A 25,567-nucleotide genomic window follows, 5' to 3' on the forward strand; every position below is an offset into this window, starting at 1 on the left:
AGGGAGGAGGCTTCTAATGTTAACATGCATGAAACCAAGGCTATTACGGTTACAGAAGTCATCAAAAGAGAGCGCCTGGGGAATAGGAGTGGAGCTAGGCACTGCAGGGCCTGGATTCACCTCTACATCGCCAGAGGAACATAGGAGGAGAAGAATAAGGGTACGGCTAAAAGCAATAAGAATTGGTCGTCTAGAACGTCTGGAACAGAGAGTAAAAGGAGGTTTCTGGGGGCGATAAAATAGCATCAAGGTATAATGTACAGACAAAGGTATGGTAGGATGTGAATACAGTGGAGTATCTAAGGTGCAGGGTAGTGGTAGTCGGCTAGTAACAGTTACTAAGGTTCAGGGCAGGGCATTGGGCGGAGGCCGGCTAATTGTGAGTGTTTAACAGTCTGATGGCCTGGAGATAAATGCTGTTTATCAGTCTGTCGGTCCCAGCTTTGATGCACCTGTACTGTCTCCTCCTTCTAGATGGTTAGCGGGGTTAACAGGTCGTGGCTCTGGTGGCCAAATTTCTTCAGCCTCCTGAGGTTGAAGAGACGCTGCTGCGCCTTCACCACACTGTTTGTGTGAAGGGACCATTTCAGGTCATCAGTGATGTGCACAGAGGAACTTGAAGCTTTTGACCCTCTCCACTGCGATTCTACAGACCCTACTGAGATCTTCCCCGCCCCACTTTTACATTGGCACAAAGAATTGTTTTTCCTGTACAGTGCTATATTTGTACCGTATAGTGCCCAGGCACCCCATTTTAAGCTGTTTGACCACAGTAAAAGGACAACAACACTCATTATTGTTCAGAGCCTCATGAAATGACACCATATATTCTACAGACCCTACTGCTCCCTACCCTTCTTTTACATTGGCACAAGGAATCAATTGCATTGGAGTCATTTTGTTTTTTATATTGGAACATGTTTTAAAACCCAGATTTAATGCAAATGTCACTTAAATATTAACAAATATGCATCATTGTTACTGTTTAGACAATTATTTTACATACATCACGAATAAATATAGGTTGAACATATTCTACTATTACTTAGGGACTTTTATTTGGAACGTTTCAGAAATTACGTGACCCGGAAGTACTTTTTCCAACACGAGATACTGATTTGCTCAGGCTGTGTGTGTGAAAACATGGCAGGCATGAGTGCAGCAGGTCCTGGGTCGGCTTCGGCTGCTGGACCGGTTCAACAAGGACTTAAAGAAGCCCTGATTGAGACGTTGACGGCTATCCTGTCCCCGGTTCAAGAAGTGCGAGCAGCCGCGGAGGAGCAAATAAAAGTTTTGGAAGTGACAGAGGGTAAGCATGGATGCTAGCATTGCGAGACCAGCTGATGAAGAGAGTGGAATGGCATGATAACCTCCTTGCATATGGGCCTTTACGGAAAGATAAATTCTAGCTAGCCAGCCAGCCACAGCATACAACACAATTACTGTCATGTTACTTAATACTGTTAACGTTCGCTCGCTATGATAAAACAGAATATGTAGCTAACTAACTAGTTAAGATGTTCTCTCCTATTCAATTGGCTAGCAAGTGGCGCAAATTAATCCAGCTAGCTAACTTATTCCAACTAGCTAGTTAGCAGCTAACTAGTTAGCTGACAGAAAAACCATGTGTGTGTGAAGCGCACTCTACCTCCATAATCCTTGCTTGCTTGTTAAACTTAGCAGCTTTCTGATTCCATTTTCTGTGAAGTATGTCAACACATGTGGTGGACGAATTCAATCAAGAAGACACTGCCTGAAATTAAAATGGCAATTTGACTAATACAAAGAGCTAGCTAGCTAGATGGGCTGACCGTATACAGCAGATAAGACGTTTCTTAGTTAACTTTAGCTAGCTAGTTACCAAATTACTTGTGTAATGTTATCTCGGGCCTTGCGTTCCACTTGTAATTACAGAAGAACATAGTGTTGATGAATCTATAATCAAAGCTCAAATCGTTTTAGGGTCGCTATAGCAACCATTCGATTTAGAATGTCACGTTTTCCCGCGAATATGATTCCGTAGTATTCCCGCCTTGCTGCTTCAAGCCTTTGTACACTGACATAAAATATTTGTATAACTAACCCTGTGCGGACTTCATCAGTGGTTTTGACAACTCGTTTAAATTTTTTCAGCAAAACAACAACGTATTGTTCCTTGTTCCCCTTTGAATAAATTAATTTTCCATCTGTCAAATACTGCACACGCCATTTTACCCAATGCATGTTTAATGAATTATAGCTACCATATATAGTTATAATTCTAGACCTTCAGTTACATACCATTGTTTAAATATTCCCCATGTAATGTTAATAGGGAGCTAACATGGCTGTCATAGAATGTTGAAGTGTCATGTATATGCATCATCGTAATGCAGAAAGCGCATTGGCCCAATTCTAAATACATGGCTCTAGCTATACCTAGCTATATAGCAAAGTGTAGTAACTAGCTAGCTACCCAAAATCAGCTTGCCACTAATCCAAAGTACAGTGAGGGGTGAATATAGGGACAGTGTGTACAGTGCCTTTGTCTGTGGCGTTCCTCCAGCATGACAAAAAGGCTGATTGTGCAGGCTGTCTGTCGGGATCCACTGTAGTGTCACAGAAGCAAGAATGGGCCCGGCAGGCCTCTTTCTGAGGGAGGTACTCTATGTATAGCTAGAGCTGTCAGCACTAACATTGTCTCTTGGACTCTGATGTCACTCTCAGTTAAAGCTGGGATAGAGCGTGGCGCATTGTAGGGATGAGGTTCTGAGTCTCACTGACTAGCCTAAAACAGATTGGAAGAGTTTTTGGGGGGGAAGAGACGGTGCTTGTTGTAAATGCTTGAATGTGCTTATAGGATGTAAGTGCTGAGCAATTAACCCCCCCCCCAAAAAAAAAAATTCAGTTTTTAAACAACAAATTGGCCGACTGTTCAATTATTTGAATTCCTTTTCATTGCGTTTTTTCTTCAATGTGCAGTTTCTGTAGAGATAAATCAGATCAAGCCCTAACTGTGCGATGTAGTAGGGAGTTGGAGTTTCCAACAGGCCAATATTTTACATAGTTTAGTGCATAACTTGGTAATTAACTACAATTACCATAATACATTGCGCGCCTACTTGTCCGGTCTGTGTGGAGCACGGAGCCGGAGAGAAGAACGTGAGATCTAGAGGGATAGAGAGCAGTTGCTTCGCAGTATCTCTACCTGAAAATACATGATCTAAGTGATTGATAGTTGGTCTTCAGCAGTTATAAAAGTATGCCTTATTTACTTTGATACAGTGATTTTGTCAGGCAGCAGCTCTATAGAGATGATCACTTGGAATGAAATAATAGTTGTCGAACAAATGACCATAACAACTGAAATATTTTATTGAAGTAATGTGAATAAATGATGGTTAATAAGTGATAAGCAGTAATGGCAGTCACTACCATCATGGGACTTTTAGTAATGGTTTTATTCAGTTACAGCATTCAACCCACCATGCGTAGTGCACTTAATGTAAAAATATATATATATATATATAATAATAATAATAACAATTGAAAACAATATAATTTAATATAATTCATCCGACCTCAAATCAATAATCACTCAGCACTAAATGTGATATTTTCCTTTTTTTTCTTCTTCAAATCAAAGTCATGAATCCAATCATAAGAATATTTCTGACATTTTGTCCCTTCCTTGCATGCCCATCATAGTTTCCGATATTGCACGTCATGTGAGGCTAATGTGATCTGATGATTGATGTGTTCTTGATGATCTGTCCACTGTGTTGTTGTTGCTCCATTTGTGTTGGAAGAGTTTGGAGTCCACCTGGCGGAGCTAACTGTGGACCCTCGGGGAGCTCTGGCCATTCGTCAGGTTAGTAAGCAGAAACTGTCATTCTTCTTCTATTCTTCTTCTATTCTATCTCTAGAAGTATTCTAGCGCTCTAATTCTATGTCTATTGTGTATGTGAGACCACATCTCTGTATCTCCTTTACTCTACTATATCAATCAATTATACGTGTGTGTGTTTTGTCCAGTTGGCCTCAGTCATCCTTAAGCAGTATGTGGAGACCCACTGGTGTTCCCTATCTGAGAAGTTCAGACCCCCAGAGACCACAGACCGGGTAAGCAAAGCAACACGTCGTTCTTCTAACTAAACAAAATGTATCATTTTTGATGGCTGACTATTTGAAAATATTTTGAGAAAGAGGAGTTACAAAACCACTGATGCTGCCTAAAATCTCTCTTTCTCCTCTCCAGGCCAAGGCAGCCATCAGGGAGCTGTTGCCAGGAGGCCTTAGGGAGTCCATCAGTAAGGTGCGGTCCAGTGTGGCATATGCTGTGTCGGCCATTGCCCACTGGGACTGGCCCGAGGCCTGGCCTCAGCTCTTCACCATCCTCATGGACATGCTGGTCAGTGGCGACGTCAACGCAGTGCATGGGGCAATGAGGGTCCTCACAGGTACACGCACATCCCAATTTGACCCCTTTTCCTGTGCGCCGTTCCCACTCTTAACTGTTTGTATGCATGGATCTCAGTGTATTCACATAATTCTTCTGGCTTTTTCTCACAGAGTTTACCCGTGAGGTGACAGACACTCAGATGCCTCTGGTGGCTCCGGTGATCCTGCCTGAGATGTACAAGATCTTCTCCATGATGGAGATCTACAGCATCCGTACCCGCTCCAGAGCCGTGGAGATCTTCTCCACCTGTGCCAACCTGATCTGTGCGATAGAGGAGCTGGAGAAGGGAGCAGCCAAGGCCCTGATCTTCCCTGTGGTGCAGCAGTTCACTGAGGCGTTCATTCTGGCCCTGCAGATGCCTGATGGACCCTCCTCAGACAGCGGCCTCAAGATGGAGGTCCTCAAGGTGAGAAGATTACCACAAGGATTTATACGCTAGATGAGGTTGGCCTTATGGGTTCTGTAGGTCAGATGTTATAGGTTGTCCTGATCCAACCTTCTTTTCACCTAATATCTCTTCGCCAGGCCGTGACAGCTCTAGTGAAGAACTTCCCTAAACCCATGGTGTCGTCCATGCAGCAGATACTGCCCATCGTCTGGAACACCCTGACAGAGAGTGCCGCTTTATATCCTTCACACTGCTGCAACCATGTCCTCTCCACTTTCATATTACGTTAGCTCAATGTCTATTAATTCCCATAGCTTTGGTTCATATCTGTCAATAATGATTGGCAATGTTCCTCTTGGAATGTGACCTATTCACCTAACTGTAGAGGGTGATCAGGTAAACACTGGTCTGTGTCCTGAAAATGGGGTTTTCCTTAACCAGTTGTGCACTTATGTCAGAACAGAGGTCAACTACACAGAGGAGGTAGACGATCCAATTGACTCTGATGGTGAGTGCAACCTTAGTCTTGTTCTTATTTTCATGCATTTAGATCACTTGTTATTGTTCATGATTAATTGAACTTTTAAAATGATTAAATCAATATGTTACATGGGCTGATCTAGAACATACAGTAGATGGATATAGAAAGCATTATAACATACAGTAGCTATAGATAGTAGTATAGAACATAGTGAGTTATTACTGTCTAATTTCCTCAAGTACTCTAGATCGTGTGTGTGTGTGCAGTGCAGTGCAGTGCAGTGCATTCGGAAAGTATTCAGACCGCTTGAATTTTTCCAAATTTTGTTACGTTACAACCTTATTCTTCAATGGATTTTTAAAAATCCTCATCAATCTACACGCAATACCCCATGATGACACAGCGAAAACAGGTTTATAGACATTTGAGTGAATGTATTAAAAATTAAAAACAGATACATCATTTACATAAGTGAAAGATTAGTGGAATCTGTGTGGGTAGCTGGACAGGTAGGATGACTGACAGTGAAGGTGAGCAGGTGGCCATGGGTCAGGTGACAGAGGAATGGATGAGACTGAGGCAGGAATTTTAACCATAAAGGACCTTTAACCATAAAGTGGTATATTTACTGAGTAGTCTGCTGCATCACAAAGGAAACAAATAACATGTATCCAATCAAATTCATCATCACAAAGATCAAATCTTAACAAGCATTCATGATTAACATAATTAGGGAATTCAACAATCCAGTTCATTAAGAAGTCAATAGTAATCATCCGTGAGTCATATAGGCTCGTAACTATTTATCATAAATCATGAAAGAATGCAAACAGTGAATGGTTATTCAATCTATAACCCCCATAAGTTTGATATCAAAGTCGATCAGTTAGCAAACAATGACGTTTCTCATTTCACCCTTTCAATTGTCTTCATGTGTACATGTAATTAATTGCATTACATATTAACCATATCTATTGCATAATTGGCCTATGAGGATCCGTAGGGCCGTGATCATTGACAATTCACATTACACAATATGTTTGAAGCGTGCGCTCCAAGCCGCGCTCCGCGGTTATAACTATAAACAATAACTGATGGCCCACTCCCCCGATCGCAACAGATAGTTCAGATGAAAGGTAACAGAGTCGGTGGACTTACGTGGATTCATGGACGCACATAACTTCTGGAGCAGACTGAGTTAAGGAAGAGAAAGCAGCGAGATCAGGCGACGGCGTTTTCCTCCTCTTTATGGGGGTGAGACCTGTCGGTCATTGCCACCTGACCTAATTAAAGTGCCCCTGGCCAGGCTGAGTAAGTGGCCATGAATTAAATGATTATTCCACCAACTCCATGGGCCTTTTCTACAATAAGTATTCAGACACTTTGCTATGAGACTCGAAATTGAGTCCGGTTTTCATTGATCATCCTTGAGATGTTTCTACTTGATTGGAGTCCACTTGTGGTAAGTTCAATTGATTGGACATGATTTGGAAAGGCACACACCTGTCTATATAAGGTCCCACAGTTGACAGTGCACGTCAGAGCAATAACCAAGCCATGAGGTTGAAGGAATTGTCTGTGGAGCTCTGAGACAGGTAGTGTCGAGGCACTGATCTGCGGAAGGGTACCAAAACATTTCTGCAGCATTGAAGGTCCCTAAGAACACAGTGGTCTCCATCATTCTTAAATGGAAGAGATTTGGAACCACCAAGACTCTTCCTAGAGCTGGCCACTTGGCCAAACTGAGCAAACGGGGGAGAAGGGTCTTGGTCAGGGAGGTGAGCTCTGATAGAGTTCCTCTGTGGAGATGGTTGTCCTTCTGGAAGGTTCTCCCATCTCTGCAGCACTCCACCAATCAGGCCTTTATGGTAGAGTAGCCAGACGGAAGCCACTCCTCAGTAAAAGGCACATGACAGCCCACTTGTAGTTTGCCAAAAGTCACCTAAAGGACTCTCAGACCATGAGAAACAAGATTTTCTGGTCTGATGAAACCAAAATTGAACTATTTGTCCTGAATGCCAAGTGTCACATCTGGAGGAAACCTGGAACCTCCCTATGGTGAAGCATGGTGGTGGCAGCATCATGCTGTCGGGATGTTCTTCAGCGTCAGGGACTGGGAGACGAGTCCGGATTGAGGGAAAGATGAACAGAGCAAAGTACAGAGAGGACCTCAGACTTGGGTGAAAGTTGACCTTCCAATAGGACAGTGACCCTAAGTACACAGCCAAAACAATGCAGGAGAGGCTTTGGGACAAGTCTCTGAATGTCCTTGAGTGGCCTAGCCAGAGTGCGAACTTGAACCCATTTGAACATCCCTGGAAGACCTGAAAATAGCTGTGCTGCAACACTCTCCATCCAACCTGACAAAGCTTGAGAGGATCTGCAGAGAAGAATGGCAGAAACTCTCCAAATACAGGTGTGTCAAGCTTGCAGCGTCATACCCAAGAAGACTTGAGGCTGTAATCGCTGCTAAAGGTGCTTCAACAAAGTACTGAGTTAAGGGTCTGAATACTGATGTAAATATAATATTGAAGTTTTTTATTTTGAATACATTTTCACACTTCTAAAAACCTATTTTTGTTTTGTCATTATGGGGTATTGTGTGTAGATTGACAAGGGATAAAATAATTTCATAAATTTTTGATGAAGGCTGTAACGTAACAGAATGTGGAAAAAGTCTAGGTGTGTGTGCGTGTGCAGTACCAGTCAAAAGTTTGGACGCCTACTCATTCCAGGGTTTTTATTTTTTACTATTTTCTACATTGTAGAATAGTGGTGAAGACACAAACTATGGAACAACACATATGGAATTATGTAGTAACCAAATAAGTGTTAATCCAAATATATTTAACATGTTTGATTCTTCAAAGTAGCCACCCTTTGTCATGATGACAGCTTTGCGCACTCTTGGCATTCTCTCCACCAGCTTCACCTGGAATGCTTTTCCAACATTCTTGAAGGAGTTCCCACATATGCAAATCAAATTTTATTTGTCACATACACATGGTTAGCAGATGTTAATGCGAGTGTAGCGAAATGCTTGTGCTTCTAGTTCCGACAATGCAGTAATAACCAACAAGTAATCTAGCTAACAATTCCAAAACTACTACCTTATAGACACAAGTGTAAGGGGATAAAGAATATGTACATAAAGATATGAGTGAGTGATGGTACAGAGCGGCATAGGCAAGATACAGTAGATGGTATTGAGTGCAGTATATACATATGAGATGAGTATGTTAACAAAGTGGCATAGTTAAAGTGGCTAGTGATACATGTATTACATAAAGATGCAGTAGATGATATAGAGTACAGTATATACATATACATATGAGATGGATAATGTAGGGTATGTAAACATTATATTAGGTAGCATTGTTTAAAGTGGCTAGTGATATATTTTACATTTCCCATCAATTCCCATTATTAAAGTGGCTGGAGTTGAGTCAGTGTGTTGGCAGCAGCCACTCAATGGTAGTGGTGGCTGTTTAACAGTCTGATGGCCTTGAGATAGAAGCTGTTTTTCAGTCTCTCTGTCCCAGCTTTGATGCACCTGTACTGACCTCGCCTTCTGGATGATAGCGGTGTGAACAGGCAGTGGCTCGGGTGGTTGTTGTCCTTGATGATCTTTATGGCCTTCCTGTGACATCGGGTGGTGTAGGTGTCCTGGAGGGCAGGTAGTTTGCCCCCGGTGATGCGTTGTGCAGACCTCACTACCCTCTGGAGAGCCTTACGGTTGTGGGCGGAGCAGTTGCCGTACCAGGCGGTGATACTCTCGATTGTGCATCTGTAGAAGTGCTGAGCACTTGTTGGAAGCTTTTCCTTCACTCTGCGGTCAACTCATGCCAAACCATCACAATTGGGTTGAGGTTGGGTGATTGTGGAGGCCAGGTCATCTCATGCAGCACTCCATCACTCTCCTTGGTCGAATAGCCATTAGACAGCCTGGGGGTGTTTTTGGAGTCATTGTATTGTTGAAAAACAAATGCTAGTCCCACTAAGCTCAAACCAGATGGGATGGTGTATCGCTGTGGTAGCCATGCTGGTTACGTGTGCCTTGAATTCTAAATAAATCACAGATGATGTCACCAGCAAAGAACAATCACACCACCTCCGTGCTTCACGGTGGGAACCACACATGCGTAGATCATCCGTTCACCTACTCTGTGTCTCACAAAGCCATAGCGGTTGGAACCAAAAATCTCAAAATTGGACTCATCAGACCAAAGGACAATTTCCACCGGTCTAATGTCCATTGCTCGTTTTTCTTGGCCCAAGCAAGTCTCTTCTTTGTGTCCTTTAGTAGTGGTTTCTTTGCAGCAATTCGACCATGAAGGCCTGATTTCACGCAGTCTCCTCTGAACAGTCGATGTTGCGATGTGTCTGTTACTTGAGCTCTGTGAAGCATTTATTTGAGCTGCAATAGGAGGTGCAGTTAACTCTAATGAACTTATCCTATGCAGCAGAGGTCACTCTGGGTCTTCCTTTCATGTGGCGGTCCTCATGAGAGGCATTTTTATCATAGCTCTTGATGGTTTTTGCGACTGCACTTGAATAAATGTTCAAAGTTCTTTAATTTTCCGCATTGACTGACCTTCATGTCTTAAAGTAATGATGGGCTTTCGTTTCTCTTTGCTTATTTGAGCTGTTCTTGCAATAATATCTACTTGGTCTTTTACCAAATAGGTCAATCTTCTGTATTTCACCCCTACCTCGTCACAAGAACTGATTGGCTCAAATGCATTTAGAAGGAAAGAAATTCCACAAATGAACTTTTAACAAGGCACAACTGTTAATTGAAATGCATTCCAGGTGACTACCTCATGAAGCTGGTTGAGAAAATGCCAAAAGTGTGCAAAGCTGTCATTAAGGCAAAGGGTGGCTACTTTGAAGAATCCATTTTTTGGGGGTTACTACATGATTCCATATGTGTTATTTCATAGTTTTGAATACTTCACTGTTATTCAACAATGTAGAAAATAGCCAAAATAAAGAAAAACACTTGAATGAGTATGTATGTTCAATCTTTTGACTGGTATTCTATATGCATGCGTATGTGCCATTTTAAGAAACGTTTTTAGCCAAAGCTACTAAGTCATCATTGTATACATTTTACATACGGAGGGTTCCGGAAATCAAACCAATTATTCTGCCATTGAAAGTGCCATGGTCTGCCAACTGTGCGTTTTTCTTCCAGGTGAGGTTCTGGGCTTTGAGAACCTGGTGTTTAGCATCTTTGAGTTTGTTCACACTTTGCTGGAGAACAGCAAGTTCAAGAGCACAGTGAAGAAGGCTCTTCCTGAGCTGATCTACTACATCATCCTCTACATGCAGATCACGGAGGATCAGGTACACACTCCCTCACTCCTGTGTATGTGTGAGAGAGACCGTTTTTTTTAATGGGGCGGCAGGGTAGCCTAGTGGTTAGAGCGTTGGACTAGTAACCGAAAGGTTGCAAGTTCGAATCCCCGAGCTGACAAGGTACAAATCTGTCGTTCTGCCCCTGAACAGGCAGTTAACCCACTGTTCCTAGGCCGTCATTGAAAATAAGAATTTGTTCTTAACTGACTTGCCTAGTAAAATAAAGGTAAAATAAATAAATAAATAAAATGGTGCTGAGTCTGATGCAGTGTTCGCACAAGGTGCTTGAGACGTTTAAATTTGTTGGTACTTAAAAAGTACTTGAATTAAAATGTGAGGAGAACAGAAAATGATTTAATATGAAAAACATTAGAACAATGTTTTGGTCTTACAAATTAATTTCCAGGCAGACGACCAAGTTTTATTTCCTCAATAGTTTCTCGCTCTGGTTGCCAGACGAGCATTGGTGAGTCAGCCCTGAAGGGGGGAAAGACAATGCTGCATCATGCACTAGCGCCAATTCTACATGGACTTTTTCTCTCCAGAGCTTTTTTGCCTCAATCAAGGGGCGCCTGTGATAATCCGCTTTATCAAGAGGCAGCTGTGCTCCTGCCGTTCTGGAGGCTGTTGACGTGCTGTTTTCCTCACACAGCCCACCAGCTCTTCTGCCGAACCGGTTACTCTAAAGCTGCCAGTTGGAATGAAGTCGCTTTTTCCTAGCTATTAATTAGTAGACCCCCAAATACAATATAGTCATTTAAGCTGGAATTGTGTAGTAATGCGAATAGGAAATGTGTGTTCACCGTTGCAAAACTCTGCTCATCTCTACTCAAATTACAACGTTAGTACTGACTTACCACTCGTGTATTTAGTAAATAACTAGTGAATGCCTATTATTGAGTAAAACTTGTAAGGTAGTGATGAATAGTACGTGTTTTTTTTCAAGAGGTTGTGGAGATATACTGCCATCTGGTGACGACTACGAACAATTGCGTAAAAGGAACTATTACAAGTTGATGGACTTTGAAAATAAATGTTGGTGCTTGAAAAAGTACTAAAGTCCTTGAATTTGATTTGCCACTGTCTTTACAAACCCATTTGATGTCATGGTTATGTGTTCCTCATCAGTAGTCGTGTATCTGTAGATCAAGGTGTGGACGGCCAACCCCCAGCAGTTTGTGGAGGACGAGGATGACGACACCTTCTCCTACTCCGTCAGGATCTCAGCCCAGGACCTGCTGCTGGTGAGTACCTCAGTCTGTAGGCAAAGCTCAAATAGCACCCTATTCCCCATATAGTGCACTACCTTTGACGTGTGTGTGAACCCCATAGTTTCACTCCACAGTTACTTCTGCATGTTTACGTTCTGGTCAATGTGACCTTTCTGGAGAGAAGACTTCTCACTCCAACCTTCCTCCTCTTTCAATAGGCTGTGGCGACAGAGTTCCAGAATGAGAGTGCGGCAGCGTTGGCTGCAGCAGCAACAAGGCACCTGCAGGATGCCGAGCAGGCCAAGAACAGTGGCAATGAGCACTGGTGAGGACCACACACCGGCTGCATGACATGGCAAAGTGGATGCCTCTTAATTAATAGTCCTTGTCTCCTGTTTGTCTTCGGCGTTGAACTGAAAACATGCGTTAGGTGAAAGTAATATGGATCCTTTCAGGAATTTCCTTTAATCTGTCCAGGTATTTTGTCAGTGCAGACGGAAAACAAGGTGAAGAGATTACTTTCGACCTGTGTTGGCGCGTTCTGCTCCCCTGGGACTGTCCCGCAGAAGAAATATCACCCAGAGAAAAGAAGCACGTTTTTCCCCTCCCCCCCTTAGTTAACACTAACAACATTTTGATTTACTGTGGGAATTGTGATCGAATCAATGCGATATTAGCCACTTTCAATGCAACATACCGAAACAAAACGAACTACGCAAGACTTAGTATGCAAAACTAACTATGCCGCAGATTTTGTTGTAGGCAGAAAGCATCAGAGTAGGATTCTATTGCATTGACACCCACTACTCAACCCCTACTCTACACAGACCGGTGCGACATAACCAATCAGTGCTGCAGTAGGCCTATATGCAAACAGACCATTGCCATATATGGATCTGTGCCATTCTCTTTGAACTGGATTGTGTTTACAGCATGAGCGTGAGTAGATGCAGCTCTCGCTTTGATGTCAAAACGAGCAGTATGTAGCCATGTGTTCACATTTGTTCATATCCTTTGCTAGTTAGTGAGTTCTTAGCCCAGTTATAGATCATTTGTAGTCAGCAATGGGGGAGTGATTGTTTCCAACAAGAGCACAAAACATGTACATTTCTAGACATCTTAGGAAAAGGGAGTCGGGTAAAGAGGTTTTTTGTTGTCTTAAAGGGGCAGTGTTGTGTTTTGAGACCGGTTTGAATAAGCTAAGTAGCCAATAGGCAGAGGGTAGAATAGTTTGTCTGATTCTCTGTAATAATGGTATGGGAATAATAATGCATTTTATATTGTAAAGTGGTTTCTTGCATCAAAAAAACAATATTTTCTGTCGCCTCCTTGTCTGAAGGACAAGTGGATAAACAGACTCATGTCAAGCCCTGCGTGTTTTTTTCAAAAGTCTCATGGACTGTAGACCTACATTGAACAGCACGTTGGCTGCTACTGTAGGCTGAATGATAGAACAGCTATTTCCCTGTTAAAATGTTATTGGATGCATTTTTTTCAATTTTTTTGAGGGTAGGCCACTCTGATAGGCCTACATTATGGTCCAAATAGCCACAGTAGCCTACTTGACCACTATCTGAAATTGTAACTTAAAGCGGGTACAGCCTCAGTGTTTGCCGTAAACGCCCACTGAAAGTTGCACAGTGACAGTGACAGAAAAACATGAGTGAACATTGCTTTCTACTATTGAGTTGCACCCCATGGCTAAACCATCAGCACTGTTGGTGTGCTCTCTCCTTACTCCTGTGTTGTCCCCTTCTGCAGGTGGAAGATCCATGAGGCCTGTATGTTAGCTCTGGGCTCAGTGAAGACCATCATCACAGAGAATGTGAAGAACGGCCGTGTCCAGTTTGATATGCACGGCTTCCTGGCTAACGTCATCCTGGCTGACCTTAACCTCACAGGTTAGTCAGTCGCTCATCTCCGGGCAGCCATGTTCAGTTACAGTGGGGCAAAAAAGTATTTAGTCAGCCACCAATTGCAAGTTCTCCCACTTAAAAAGATGAGAGAGGAGGCCTGTAATTTTCATCATAGGTACACTTCAACTATGACAGACAAAATGAGAGAAAAAAATCTCAATACTTTGTTATATACCCCTTTTTGGCAATGACAGAGGTCAAATGTTTTCTGTAAGTCTTCACAAGGTTTTCACACACTGTTGCTGGTATTTTGGCCCATTCCTCCATGCAGATCTCCTCTAAAGCAGTGACGTTTTGGGGCTGTTGCTGGGCAACACGGACTTTCAACTCCCTCCAAAGATTTTCTATGGGGTTGAGATCTGGAGACTGGCAAGGCCACTCCAGGACCTTGAAATGCTTCTTACGAAGCCACTCCTTCGTTGCCCGGGCGGTGTGTTTGGGATCATTGTCATGCTGAAAGACCCAGCCACGTTTCATCTTCAATGCCCTTGCTGATGGAAGGAGGTTTTTACTCAAAATTTCACGATACATGGCCCCATTCATTCTTTCTTTTACATGGATCAGTCGTCCTGGTCTTTTTGCAGAAAAACAGCCCCAAAGCATGATGTTTCCACCCCCATGCTTCACAGTAGGTATGGTGTTCTTTGGATGCAACTCAGCATTCTTTGTCCTCCAAACACGACGAGATGAGTTTTTATCAAAAAGTTATATTTTGGTTTCATCTGACCATATGACATTCTCCCAATCTTCTTCTGGATCATCCAAATGCTCTCTAGCAAACTTCAGACGGGCCTGGACATGTACTGGCTTAAGCAGGGGGACACGTCTGGCACTGCAGGATTTGAGTCCCTGGCAGCGTAGTGGGCTACTGATGGTAGGCTTTGCTACTTTGGTCCCAGCTCTCTGCAGGTCATTCACTAGGTCCCCCCGTGTGGTTCTGGGATTTTTGCTCACCGTTCTGGTGATAATTTTGACCCCACGGGGTGAGATCTTGCGTGGAGCCCCAGATCGAGGGAGATTATCAGTGGTCTTGTATGTCTTCCATTTCCTAATAGTTGCTCCCACAGTTGATTTCTTCAAACCAAGCTGCATACCTATTGCAGATTCAGTCTTCCCAGCCTGGTGCAGGTCTACAATTTTGTTTCTGGTGTCCTTTGACAGCTCTTTGGTCTTGGCCATAGTGGAGTTTGGAGTGTGACTGTTTGAGGTTGTGGACAGGTGTCTTTTATACTGATAACAAGTTCAAACAGGTGCCATTAATACAGGTAACGAGTGGAGGACAGAGGAGCCTCTTAAAGAAGAAGTTACAGGTCTGTGAGAGCCAGAAATCTTGCTTGTTTGTAGGTGACCAAATACTTATTTTCCACCATAATTTGCAAATAAATTCATTAAAAATCCTACAATGTGATTTTTCTGGATTTTTTTTCTCATTTTGTCTGTCATAGTTGAAGTGTACCTATGATGAAAATTACAGGCCTCTCATCTTTTTAAGTGGGAGAACTTGCACAATTGGTGGCTGACTAAATACTTTTTTGCCCCACTGTATATTGTTCTTTCAAGAAATGTCTGATTTAGGCTGCGAAAATCTGGTGGGGTGGACTCACTAGTCAATCATTGACTTGGTGATCAATTGATTATGTGATCAATAAAGAGTGAGGGAGAAACAATAACCTTCAGACATCAAAGGCCTGGAGGTACAGACTGTGACTCATGGTACCGTATATGCGTATATAATAACCCCTCCTTCCTCTCTTCCCCCAGCGGCCTCTCCGTTCTTGCTGGGCCGAGCCCTGTGGGCGGCCAGCCGCTTCACAGCAGCCATGTCCCCTGAGCTCATCCAGCAGTTCCTCCAGGCCACCGTCAGCGGCCTGCACGACAGTCAGCCCCCCTCAGTCCGCATCTCAGCCGTACGCGCCATCTGGGGGTGAGGGAGATGAAAGTTGAACACTTAAACCTCGATAGTTCTGACAAGATGTAGTTTACACTTCTTCAGTCATCATAATAATACCAGTAAGCTAGGCCAGGTAGAAGCGATGATGTCATACAGTAGATAGATGGATAAATCCCTCTAGTTTGTCACCCAACCAGCCATACAACACAAACCGTCACTACACCCACCATAACATTAAATGTGTTGGTATGCAGGTGGTAATTCTGTGTGTGTGCTCTCCTCAGGTACTGTGACCAGTTGAAGCTGTCTGAGAGTACCCATGTCCTGCAGCCGTTCCTGCCTGCTGTTCTGGACGGACTGGTGCAGCTGGCAGCCCAGTTCAGCTCCGAGGTTCTCACCCTGGTCATGGAGACACTGTGTATCGTCTGCACTGTGGACCCAGCCTTCACTACCAGCGCAGAGAACAAGATCTGCCCCCTCACCATCGCCATCTTTCTCAAGTATAGTAACGGTGGGTAACTATAGTAACCTTGGCAGTTGGTGCTCTTGTATTTTATTATTAGTGTATCATTGAGTGATATTACCATATTTTCTTTTCTTATTTAACCTTTATTTAACTAGACAAGAACATATTATTGTCAATGACGGCCTAGGAACAGTGGGTTAACTGCCTTGTTCAGGGGCAGAACGACAGATTTTCACCTTGTCAGTTCGGCAATTCGATCTAGTAACCTTTCCGTTACTGGCTCAACGCTCTAACCATTAGTCTACCTGCCGCTATGACTATCCATTCCTTACAGATCAACCCATGTGCCTCTATCTTACTTTCCCTCCTCTCCCCAGACCCGGTGGTGGCGTCTCTGGCCCAGGACATCTTTAAGGAACTGGCCCAGATCGAGGCGTGCCAGGGCCCCATGCAGATGCGCCTCATCCCCACCCTGGTCAGCATCATGCAGGCCCCGCCTGACAAGATCCCCTCCGGTCTGTGTGCAGTAAGTCACCACTGGCCTGGTGCCTCTAGCTACTATGGAAGTGGTTAATTTGCAGCAGCACTGTGTGTCGGCGCCTAACAGAGTTGGTCTCAACTCCATTGGTAGTAGTCACCAACCCAGGGCCTAGGCTACAGGGGTGTGAAGGCTTTTATTCCAGCCAGGTACTCAAACATATGATTTAACTAATCAAGTAGTCATTTCCTTGACTTAGTTAAATCTGGTGTGTTAGTGCTGGGCTGGATTAAAAGCCTGCACTCTCCAGGACCATGGTTGGTGGTCTGGCCTCCTTGTTTACCATCAACGTTTAGGGTTCTAGTCAGTCATATATTGACAGTTGTCTCCTGTGTTCTCCCTGACAGACCGCCATAGACATCTTGACCACGGTGGTCCGACACACCAAACCCCCGCTCTCTGAGATGCTGGTCTGCCAGGCTTTCCCTGTGGTGGCCCAGTGTACCCTCCGCACAGACGACAACACCACAATACAGGTACACACACACCGAGAAGGACTCCGATGTTAATACCAACTGCTCTTACACCAGTACACTTTGTAATTATATGAACTCTAACCCCATTCTCTTCCAGAACGGGGGTGAGTGTCTGCGGGCGTATGTGTCAGTGGCCCTGGAGCAGGTGGGCCAGTGGAGGGACACGGAGGGCCACAGTGGTCTGTGGTACGTGATGCAGGTGGTCAGTCAACTACTTGACCCCAGGACATCAGAGTTCACCGCTGCCTTCGTGGGCCGCCTGGTGTCCACGCTGATCGCCCGCGCCGGCACTGAGCTTGGAGAGCAGTTAGACCAAATCCTCAGAGCCATCCTCAGCAAGATGCAGCAGGCCGAGACCCTCAGCGTCATGCAGGTAGGAAGTAACAATTCTGTTTGTCCCTCTGGAACTTTCCTCTTTGAATCTATCAGTGTTCTCTGTGATGTTGTGTTTTCAACACGCCAAGCTGTCTCTATTCAATTTATACTAATTTTGAGCCTTGCATCAATGTTGTCCAGCAATTACTTTATTGCCACCCATATAGACCCTTTTGACATTCGACTCCTCTCCCCCAGTCTCTGATCATCTCTCTCCTCCTCTCCCCCAGTCTCTGATCATCACTCCTCTCCCCCAGTCTCTGATCATCACTCCTCTCCCCCAGTCTCTGATCATCTTTCACTCCTCTCCCCCAGTCTCTGATCATCTTTCACTCCTCTCCTCCTCTCCCCCAGTCTCTGATCATCTCTCTCCTCCTCTCCCCCAGTCTCTGATCATCTCTCTCCTCCTCTCCCCCAGTCTCTGATCATCTCTCTCCTCCTCTCCCCAGTCTCTGATCATCTCTCTCCTCCTCTCCCCCAGTCTCTGATCATCTCTCTCCTCCTCTCCCCCAGTTTCTGATCATCTCTCTCCTCCTCTCCCCCAGTCTCTGATCATCTCTCTCCTCCTCTCCCCCAGTCTCTGATCATCTCTCTCCTCCTCTCCCCCAGTCTCTGATCATCTCTCTCCTCCTCTCCCCCAGTCTCTGATCATCACTCTCCTCCTCTCCCCCAGTCTCTGATCATCACTCTCCTCCTCTCCCCCAGTCTCTGATCATCACTCTCCTCCTCTCCCCAGTCTCTGATCATCACTCTCCTCCTCTCCCCCAGTCTCTGATCATCACTCTCCTCCTCTCCCCAGTCTCTGATCATCACTCTCCTCCTCTCCCCCAGTCTCTGATCATCACTCTCCTCCTCTCCCCAGTCTCTGATCATCACTCTCCCTCCTCTCCCCAGTCTCTGATCATCACTCTCCTCCTCTCCCCCAGTCTCCCAGTCTCTGATCATCACTCTCCTCCTCTCCCCCAGTCTCTGATCATCACTCTCCTCCTCTCCCCCCAGTCTCTGATCATCACTCTCCTCCTCTCCCCCAGTCTCTGATCATCACTCTCCTCCTCTCCCCCAGTCTCTGATCATCTCTCTCCTCCTCTCCCCCAGTCTCTGATCATCTTTCCTCCTCTCCCCAGTCTCTGATCATCTTTCACTCCTCTCCTCCTCTCCCCCAGTCTCTGATCATCTCTCCTCCTCTCCCCCAGTCTCTGATCATCACTCTCCTCCTCTCCCCCAGTCTCTGATCATCACTCTCCTCCTCTCCCCCAGTCTCTGATCATCACTCTCCTCTCCTCTCCCCCAGTCTCTGATCATCTTTCACTCTGATCATCTCCTCCTCTCCCCCAGTCTCTGATCATCTCTCTCCTCCTCTCCTCCCCCCAGTCTCTGATCATCTTTCACTCCTCTCCCTCCTCTCCCCCAGTCTCTGATCATCTCTCTCCTCCTCTCCCCCAGTCTCTGATCATCACTCTCCTCCTCTCCCCCAGTCTCTGATCATCACTCTCCTCCTCTCCCCCAGTCTCTGATCATCACTCTCCTCCTCTCCCCCAGTCTCTGATCATCACTCTCCTCCTCTCCCCCAGTCTCTGATCATCACTCTCCTCCTCTCCCCAGTCTCTGATCATCTCTCTCCTCCTCTCCCCAGTCTCTGATCATCTCTCTCCTCCTCTCCCCCAGTCTCTGATCATCTCTCTCCTCCTCTCCCCCAGTCTCTGATCATCTCTCTCCTCCTCTCCCCAGTCTCTGATCATCTCTCTCCTCCTCTCCCCCAGTCTCTGATCATCTCTCTCCTCCTCTCCCCCAGTCTCTGATCATCTCTCTCCTCCTCTCCCCAGTCTCTGATCATCTCTCTCCTCCTCTCCCCCAGTCTCTGATCATCTCTCTCCTCCTCTCCCCAGTCTCTGATCATCTCTCTCCTCCTCTCCCCCAGTCTCTGATCATCTCTCTCCTCCTCTCCCCCAGTCTCTGATCATCTCTCTCCTCCTCTCCCCCAGTCTCTGATCATCACTCCTCTCCCCCAGTCTCTGATCATCTTTCACTCCTCTCCCCCAGTCTCTGATCATCACTCCTCCTCTCCCCCAGTCTCTGATCATCACTCCTCCTCTCCCCCAGTCTCTGATCATCACTCCTCCTCTCCCCAGTCTCTGATCATCACTCCTCCTCTCCCCAGTCTCTGATCATCACTCCTCTCCCCCAGTCTCTGATCATCACTCTCCTCCTCTCCCCCAGTCTCTGATCATATTTCTCTCCTCCTCTCCCCCAGTCTTTGATCATGGTATTTGCCCACCTGGTCCACTCTCAGCTGGAGCCTCTGTTGGAGTTCCTGTGCAGTCTGCCGGGTCCAACGGGGAAACCAGCCCTGGAGTTTGTCATGGCTGAGTGGATGAGCCGACAGCACCTCTTCTACGGACAGTACGAGGGTAAAGTCAGGTGAGTGTATCCACACTCCTCAAGATAGATGGTAGAGTAGAATATTTTCAACTTGGTGAAGAAAAGATGTGTTCCTCTCTGTACTCCCCTTTCCACCTTTTTATGACCTGGAATTTTCTTCCCTTTTGTAATGTTTGTTTCCCCGTCTCCTGTGTTGTCCCTGTGCAGTACGGTAGCCCTGTGTAAGCTGCTGCAGCACGGCCTCAACACCAATGACAAGCGTCTCCAGGACATCGTGGTCAAGGGAGAGGAGATCTTTGGCCCTGACGAGGGCATCCGCACACGTTCCAAGTCTGCCAAGAGTACGACCCACAGCTCACTTCTCTAATTTAGCATTTAGGACACAAAAAATATCCTCCCCCATTATCTTGTCTAATGTATGACACTGGGTGCATTGGCTATATGCTTCTGTTGGTGGCCCAACTCTTTGATGGTATGCACATCTTACAGTGTGGCTGTAAGGTCTGTCTGTCTCTCCCCAGATCCAGAGAAGTGGACCAACATTCCATTGCTAGTGAAGGTCTTTAAGCTGATTGTCAATGAGCTGTCGTCAGTGGTGGAGGCCAACACGACCAGAGCTGCCGCAGCAGACTGGAGTCAAGGTCAGGGTTGTGGCGGTCATTACATTTGTCAGCCGGTGATTGTCATTCAAATAACTGCCGGTCTCACGGTAATTGACAGTTAATGAAACACCTTCAGCATCTCTGGCTTCCACACACAGCTTACAACCCACTGATGCAGACCTTTTGAGAAATATACATTTTAAAAACTCTTAATAAATCCATTTTAATATAGCCTACACCTTCACAATAAAATCTATTTATTTTAGGCAGATCTAAAGAAACTGGCTTTTCTTTCTATCATATTTCAGAAGAACAGAATGGCATATTCTGAGTCATCCTTATGTCAGGTCCTGATTTGGCTAGGCCATATGGCTGTGGGCTACACAAGTTCATTTAGCAGGCAAGATTAGCTTATTATTCCTGTGGCATTTATTTTATAGTAAGAACAATACAATTGAACATAGCTGAATAAAATAGAAAGGATATTTTTCCCCAAACAATTTCTGGGGGAGTGTACACGTGCAGCTGTTCTGTGTTGCGCAATTAACAAAGAAACAGGTCCTCCTATGTGTTTCTAATTTAGAGTTATTTATTCTACTTTAGTTGTGATACAATCGTTAGATTATATGTTCTGATTTCTAATACATTCTAAGGCTGCATGATGTGACGAATTATGATTTTAAAAAAGTGGAGTGAAAGTGAAGCGCTCTGTTTCTTGAGCAGGCTGCACTGCACATCAGTCTCATTCACAATTTGACAAGGACTTGATAATGACCAAAAAGTATGTGGACACCTGCTCGTCAAACATCTCATTCCAAAATCATGGGCATTAATATGTAGTTGGTCCCCCCCTTTGCTGCTATTACAGCATCAACTTTTCTGGGAAGGCTTTTCTCTAGATGTTGGAACATTGCTGCAGGGACCTGCTTCCATTCAGCCACAAGCATTAGTGAGGTCGGGCACTGATGTTGGGAGATTAGGCCTGGCTCGCAGTCGGCTTCCAATTCATCCCTAAGGTGTTCGATAGGGTTGAGGTCACGGCTCTGTGTGGGTCAGTGGAGTTCTTCCACACCGATCTTGACAAACCATTTCTGTATGGACCTCGCTTTGTGCACAGGGGGCATTGTCATGCTGAAACAGGAAAGGGCCTTCCCCAAACTGTTGCCACAAAGTTGGAAGCACAGAATCGTCTAGAATGTCAGTGTATGCTGTAGCGTTAAGATTCCCTTTCACTGGAACTAAGGGGCCTAGCCCAAACCATGGACTATTCCTACACCAAACTTTACAGTTGGTACTATCCATTCAGGCAGGTAGTGGTTTCTTGGCATCTGCCAAACTCTGATTCATTTGTCGGACTGCCAGATGTTGAAGTGTGATTTGTCACTCCAGAGACGGCGTTTCCACTGCTCCAGAGTCCAATGGCAGTGAGCTTTACGCAACTCCAGCTGACGCTTGGCATTGCACATGGTGATCTTAGGCTTGTGTGCAGCTGCTCGGAAACCCCATTTCATGAAGCTCCAGACGAACAGTTCTTGTGCTGACGTTGCTTCCAGGCAGTTTGGAGCTCGGAAGGGAGTGTTGCAACCGAGGACAAAGATTTTTACGTGCTTCATCACTCAGCGATCCTGTTCTGTGAGCTTGTGTGGCCTTCCACTTCGCAGCTGAGCCGTTGTTGCTCCTAGACGTTTACACTTCACTATAACAGAACTTACAGTTGATAGGGGCAGCTCTAGCAAGGCAGACATTTGTCTAACTTGTTGGAAAGGTGGCATCTTATGATGGTGTCACGTTGAAAGTCACTGAGCTCTTCAGTAAGGCCATTCTACTGTCAGTGTTTGTCTATGGAGATTGCATGGCTGTGTGTTCAATTTTATACACCTGTCAGCAATGGGTGTGGCTGAAGTCCACTAATTTGAAGGGGTGTCCAAATACTTTTGTGTGTATATGTGTGGAATTATTTTTTATTAAGAATGGCCCACAAAAAAAGTCATCCATAACCTGCACTCAAATAGCAAATGGAGGTTACGTGCAGATAGTTTTTTTAATATACCAGGTAGGCTACACTGTTTGTAAAGTGGATTAATGTGCTTAATTTCTTTTAAGTGAGCAATAAATATAGCAGGACTAGAAACCTGGGATCCACTTGTATTGTATAGTGGCTAGTCAAATCTGTTGAATTGAAATAGATTTTCCAAAGTTATAGAATTACTGCTGTCTGTTCAGAAAGATATTAAGTAATTAATAATCGTCTACTACACCATGAGAAGGCCTAAATTTAGCCTCACAGGATCAGTAGCTTCTTTCAAAAAAATGCCAAGCTGTGTATTGTGTGTAGCCCAATAAGGCATAGCATACAGCTGAGAATGTGCATCAAATCTGTCAGTGAACAGCATGCAGACAAAACAGGCCTTTCACAAGATTTCAAGTACAATCGAAGGGTAACAGGTTGGAAAGCAAATAGCCTACAGTCTTTTCAGCAGGAGCCATCAAAATCTTTGATCAACTTCCAAATGTGGTTTTACTGCATAAAACTAGAGATGGGCGTTTGGCACGAACACGTAGGCCATTACCAGCGAGTGATCTGCGCAACATTGGGTGAGTCAGTGAAACTGGAAAGCTTTTTTAGGACTATAATTTCCTCATATTGTAGCCTACAATGTGTATCTCCACACACCTAGACTATTGATGGATTCAAGACCAGGTTGTTTTTATTGATCTCCGGCTACTTTGACACTAACAAACTATGTGAACCCTTTGGAATTATCTCGATTTCTGCATAAATTGGTCATAAAATGTGATCTGATCTTCATCTAAGCCACAACAATAGACAAACAGTCTGCTTAAACTAATTACACACAAACAATTATACGTTTTCATGAACTTTACTGAACACCGTGTAAACATTCACAGTGCAGGGTGGGGAAAGTATGTGAACTCTTGGATTTAATAACTGATTGACACTCCTTTTTGCAACAATAACCTCAACCAAACATTTTCTGTAGTTGTGGATCAGACCTCCACAACGGTCAGGAGGAATGTTGAACCATTCCTCTTTACAAAACTATCAGTTCAGCAATATTCTTGGGATGTCTGGTGTGAACCGCTCTTGAGGTCATGCCACAGCATCTCAATCGGGTTGAGGTCGGGCCTCTGACTGGGCCACTCCAGAAGGTGTATTTTCTTCTGTTGAAGCCATTCTGATTTACTTCTGTGTTTTGGGTCGTTGTCCTGTTGCGTCACCTAACTTCTGTTGAGTTTCAATTGGCGGACAGATAGTCTTACATTCTCCTGCAAAATGTCTTGATAAACTTGGGAATTCATTTTCCCGTAGATGATAGCAAGCTGTCCAGAGGCAGCAAAGCAGCCCCAAACCGTGATACTACCGCCAGCATACTTTACAGTTGGGATGAGGTTTTGATGTTGGTGTGCTGTGCCTTTATTTCGCCACACATAGTGATGTGTGTTCCTTCCAAACAACTCAACTGTAGTTTCATCTGTCCACATAATATTTTGCAAGTAGCACTGTGGAAGATTCAGGTGCTATTTTTCAAACTTCAGACCTGGAACAATGTTTCAGACCTGCAGCAATGTACCGTACTCGTCAACAGAGATGTTAGCATGTTCCAGAGATTTCTATAAGTTTTCAGCTGACACTCTAGGATTCTTCTTAACCTCATTGAGCATTCTGCGCTGTGCTCTTGCAGTCATCTTTGCGGGACGGCCACTCCTAGGGAGAGTAGCAACAGTGCTGAACTTTCTCCATTTATAGACCATTTGTCTTACCGTGGACTGATGAACATCAAGGCTTTTAGAGATACTTTTGTAGCCCTTTCTAGCTTTATGCAAGTCAACAATTTGTAGGTCTTTTGAGATGTCTTTTGTTCAAGGCATGGGTCACATCAGGCAATGCTTGTGAATAGCAAACTCAAATTTTGTGAGTTTGTTTTGGGATTTTTTTTTTATTGGGCGGGCAGCTTTAACCAACATCTCCAATCTCTTCTCATTGATTGGACTCCAAGTTAGCTGTCTCCTGACTCTAATGAGCTTTTGGAGAAGTCATTAGCATAGGGGTTCAAAGTATGTGAACCTACACTAACCTACACTGTGAATGTTTAAATGATGTATCTAATATAGACAAGAAAAATACATTAATTTGTGTTATTAGTTTAAGCACACGGTGTTTGTCTATGGTTGTGATGAAGATCAGATCAAATTTTATGACCAATTTATGCAGAAATCCAGGTAATTCCAAAGGGTTCACATACTTTTTCTTGACATTGTAGATAATTTGTGCAGTATTAAAATAGATTCTGCCTGTCTCCAGTCATGTAAAAGGACTTAGAAATGCATTAAATGCGTTTATAAAAGGACACTTTTCCAGACCCTAGGCTACTAAAAATGTTCCCCATGTGTGCAACTTCTGTAACTGCCTCAACTCTACTGCTCTATGCCATTACACAAATACCATGATATGTATGCAATGCTTTATTATAAAGGTGAATTATTATTATTATTTATTCTCCATGTGTTACGGTACCTCAGGTCCCCAGGTCAATCCCCTCTCGAGCTCACTTTGTTCTGGTACCTTCCGATTTTCACAAATTTAGGCACTGGTCTTTACGTATTCTAAATAATGTGTGAAATGAGTTTAGAATGGTCCGTTATCATGCACCTGTCAGAACAGAAGCGATGTGTTAATACATGGGATGTTGAGAAATAAATATAGGCCTAGCCTATACAAAGATGACGGGATCCTCATTGAGGCCATCAAAACTCTGTTTTCTCATGCAATTGCATAGCCTGTAGAAATGTTGCGCAACAGAAACACTTACTTTAGGAATAAAGTAAGTGTTTCTGTTGCGCAACATTTCTCCATGCACCAACCAGCTATGAGGAGGTGGCTCTCACTGCCACCCAAACTCTGAATGCCAGGGCTCTCATGAAATGTTGGATTCAATTTTTTGATTGCCTTTGTATTGATCCCAGGAATTGTCCATATGCACAATGCAAAGAAATTCTGCACAAACTGTCAGAAACCGTCT

At 44.4% G+C, this 25,567-nt stretch overlaps 1 protein-coding gene across 1 annotated transcript in view; it reads left to right on the plus strand.

The window, feature by feature from the left end:
* The first annotated feature begins 1,112 nt into the window (after positions 1-1,112).
* LOC115143470 (importin-9) overlaps positions 1,113-25,567 on the plus strand; it is a 28,096-nt gene continuing 3,641 nt past the window's right edge. Inside the window, exons 1-19 of the mRNA XM_029683933.2 lie at positions 1,113-1,309; positions 3,789-3,850; positions 4,015-4,101; positions 4,238-4,439; positions 4,552-4,847; positions 4,967-5,067; positions 5,279-5,337; positions 10,508-10,659; positions 11,817-11,915; positions 12,101-12,207; positions 13,644-13,783; positions 15,560-15,722; positions 15,974-16,200; positions 16,533-16,681; positions 17,041-17,169; positions 17,267-17,542; positions 19,796-19,962; positions 20,131-20,264; positions 20,445-20,564. Coding sequence (XP_029539793.1) covers positions 1,144-1,309; positions 3,789-3,850; positions 4,015-4,101; positions 4,238-4,439; positions 4,552-4,847; positions 4,967-5,067; positions 5,279-5,337; positions 10,508-10,659; positions 11,817-11,915; positions 12,101-12,207; positions 13,644-13,783; positions 15,560-15,722; positions 15,974-16,200; positions 16,533-16,681; positions 17,041-17,169; positions 17,267-17,542; positions 19,796-19,962; positions 20,131-20,264; positions 20,445-20,564 — 2,836 coding nt within the window. The 5' untranslated portion in view covers positions 1,113-1,143. The remainder of the gene's footprint in view (positions 1,310-3,788; positions 3,851-4,014; positions 4,102-4,237; positions 4,440-4,551; positions 4,848-4,966; positions 5,068-5,278; positions 5,338-10,507; positions 10,660-11,816; positions 11,916-12,100; positions 12,208-13,643; positions 13,784-15,559; positions 15,723-15,973; positions 16,201-16,532; positions 16,682-17,040; positions 17,170-17,266; positions 17,543-19,795; positions 19,963-20,130; positions 20,265-20,444; positions 20,565-25,567) is intronic.

Source organism: Oncorhynchus nerka, linkage group LG15 (assembly GCF_034236695.1).
Source record: "Oncorhynchus nerka isolate Pitt River linkage group LG15, Oner_Uvic_2.0, whole genome shotgun sequence".
Taxonomy (NCBI): domain Eukaryota; kingdom Metazoa; phylum Chordata; class Actinopteri; order Salmoniformes; family Salmonidae; genus Oncorhynchus; species Oncorhynchus nerka.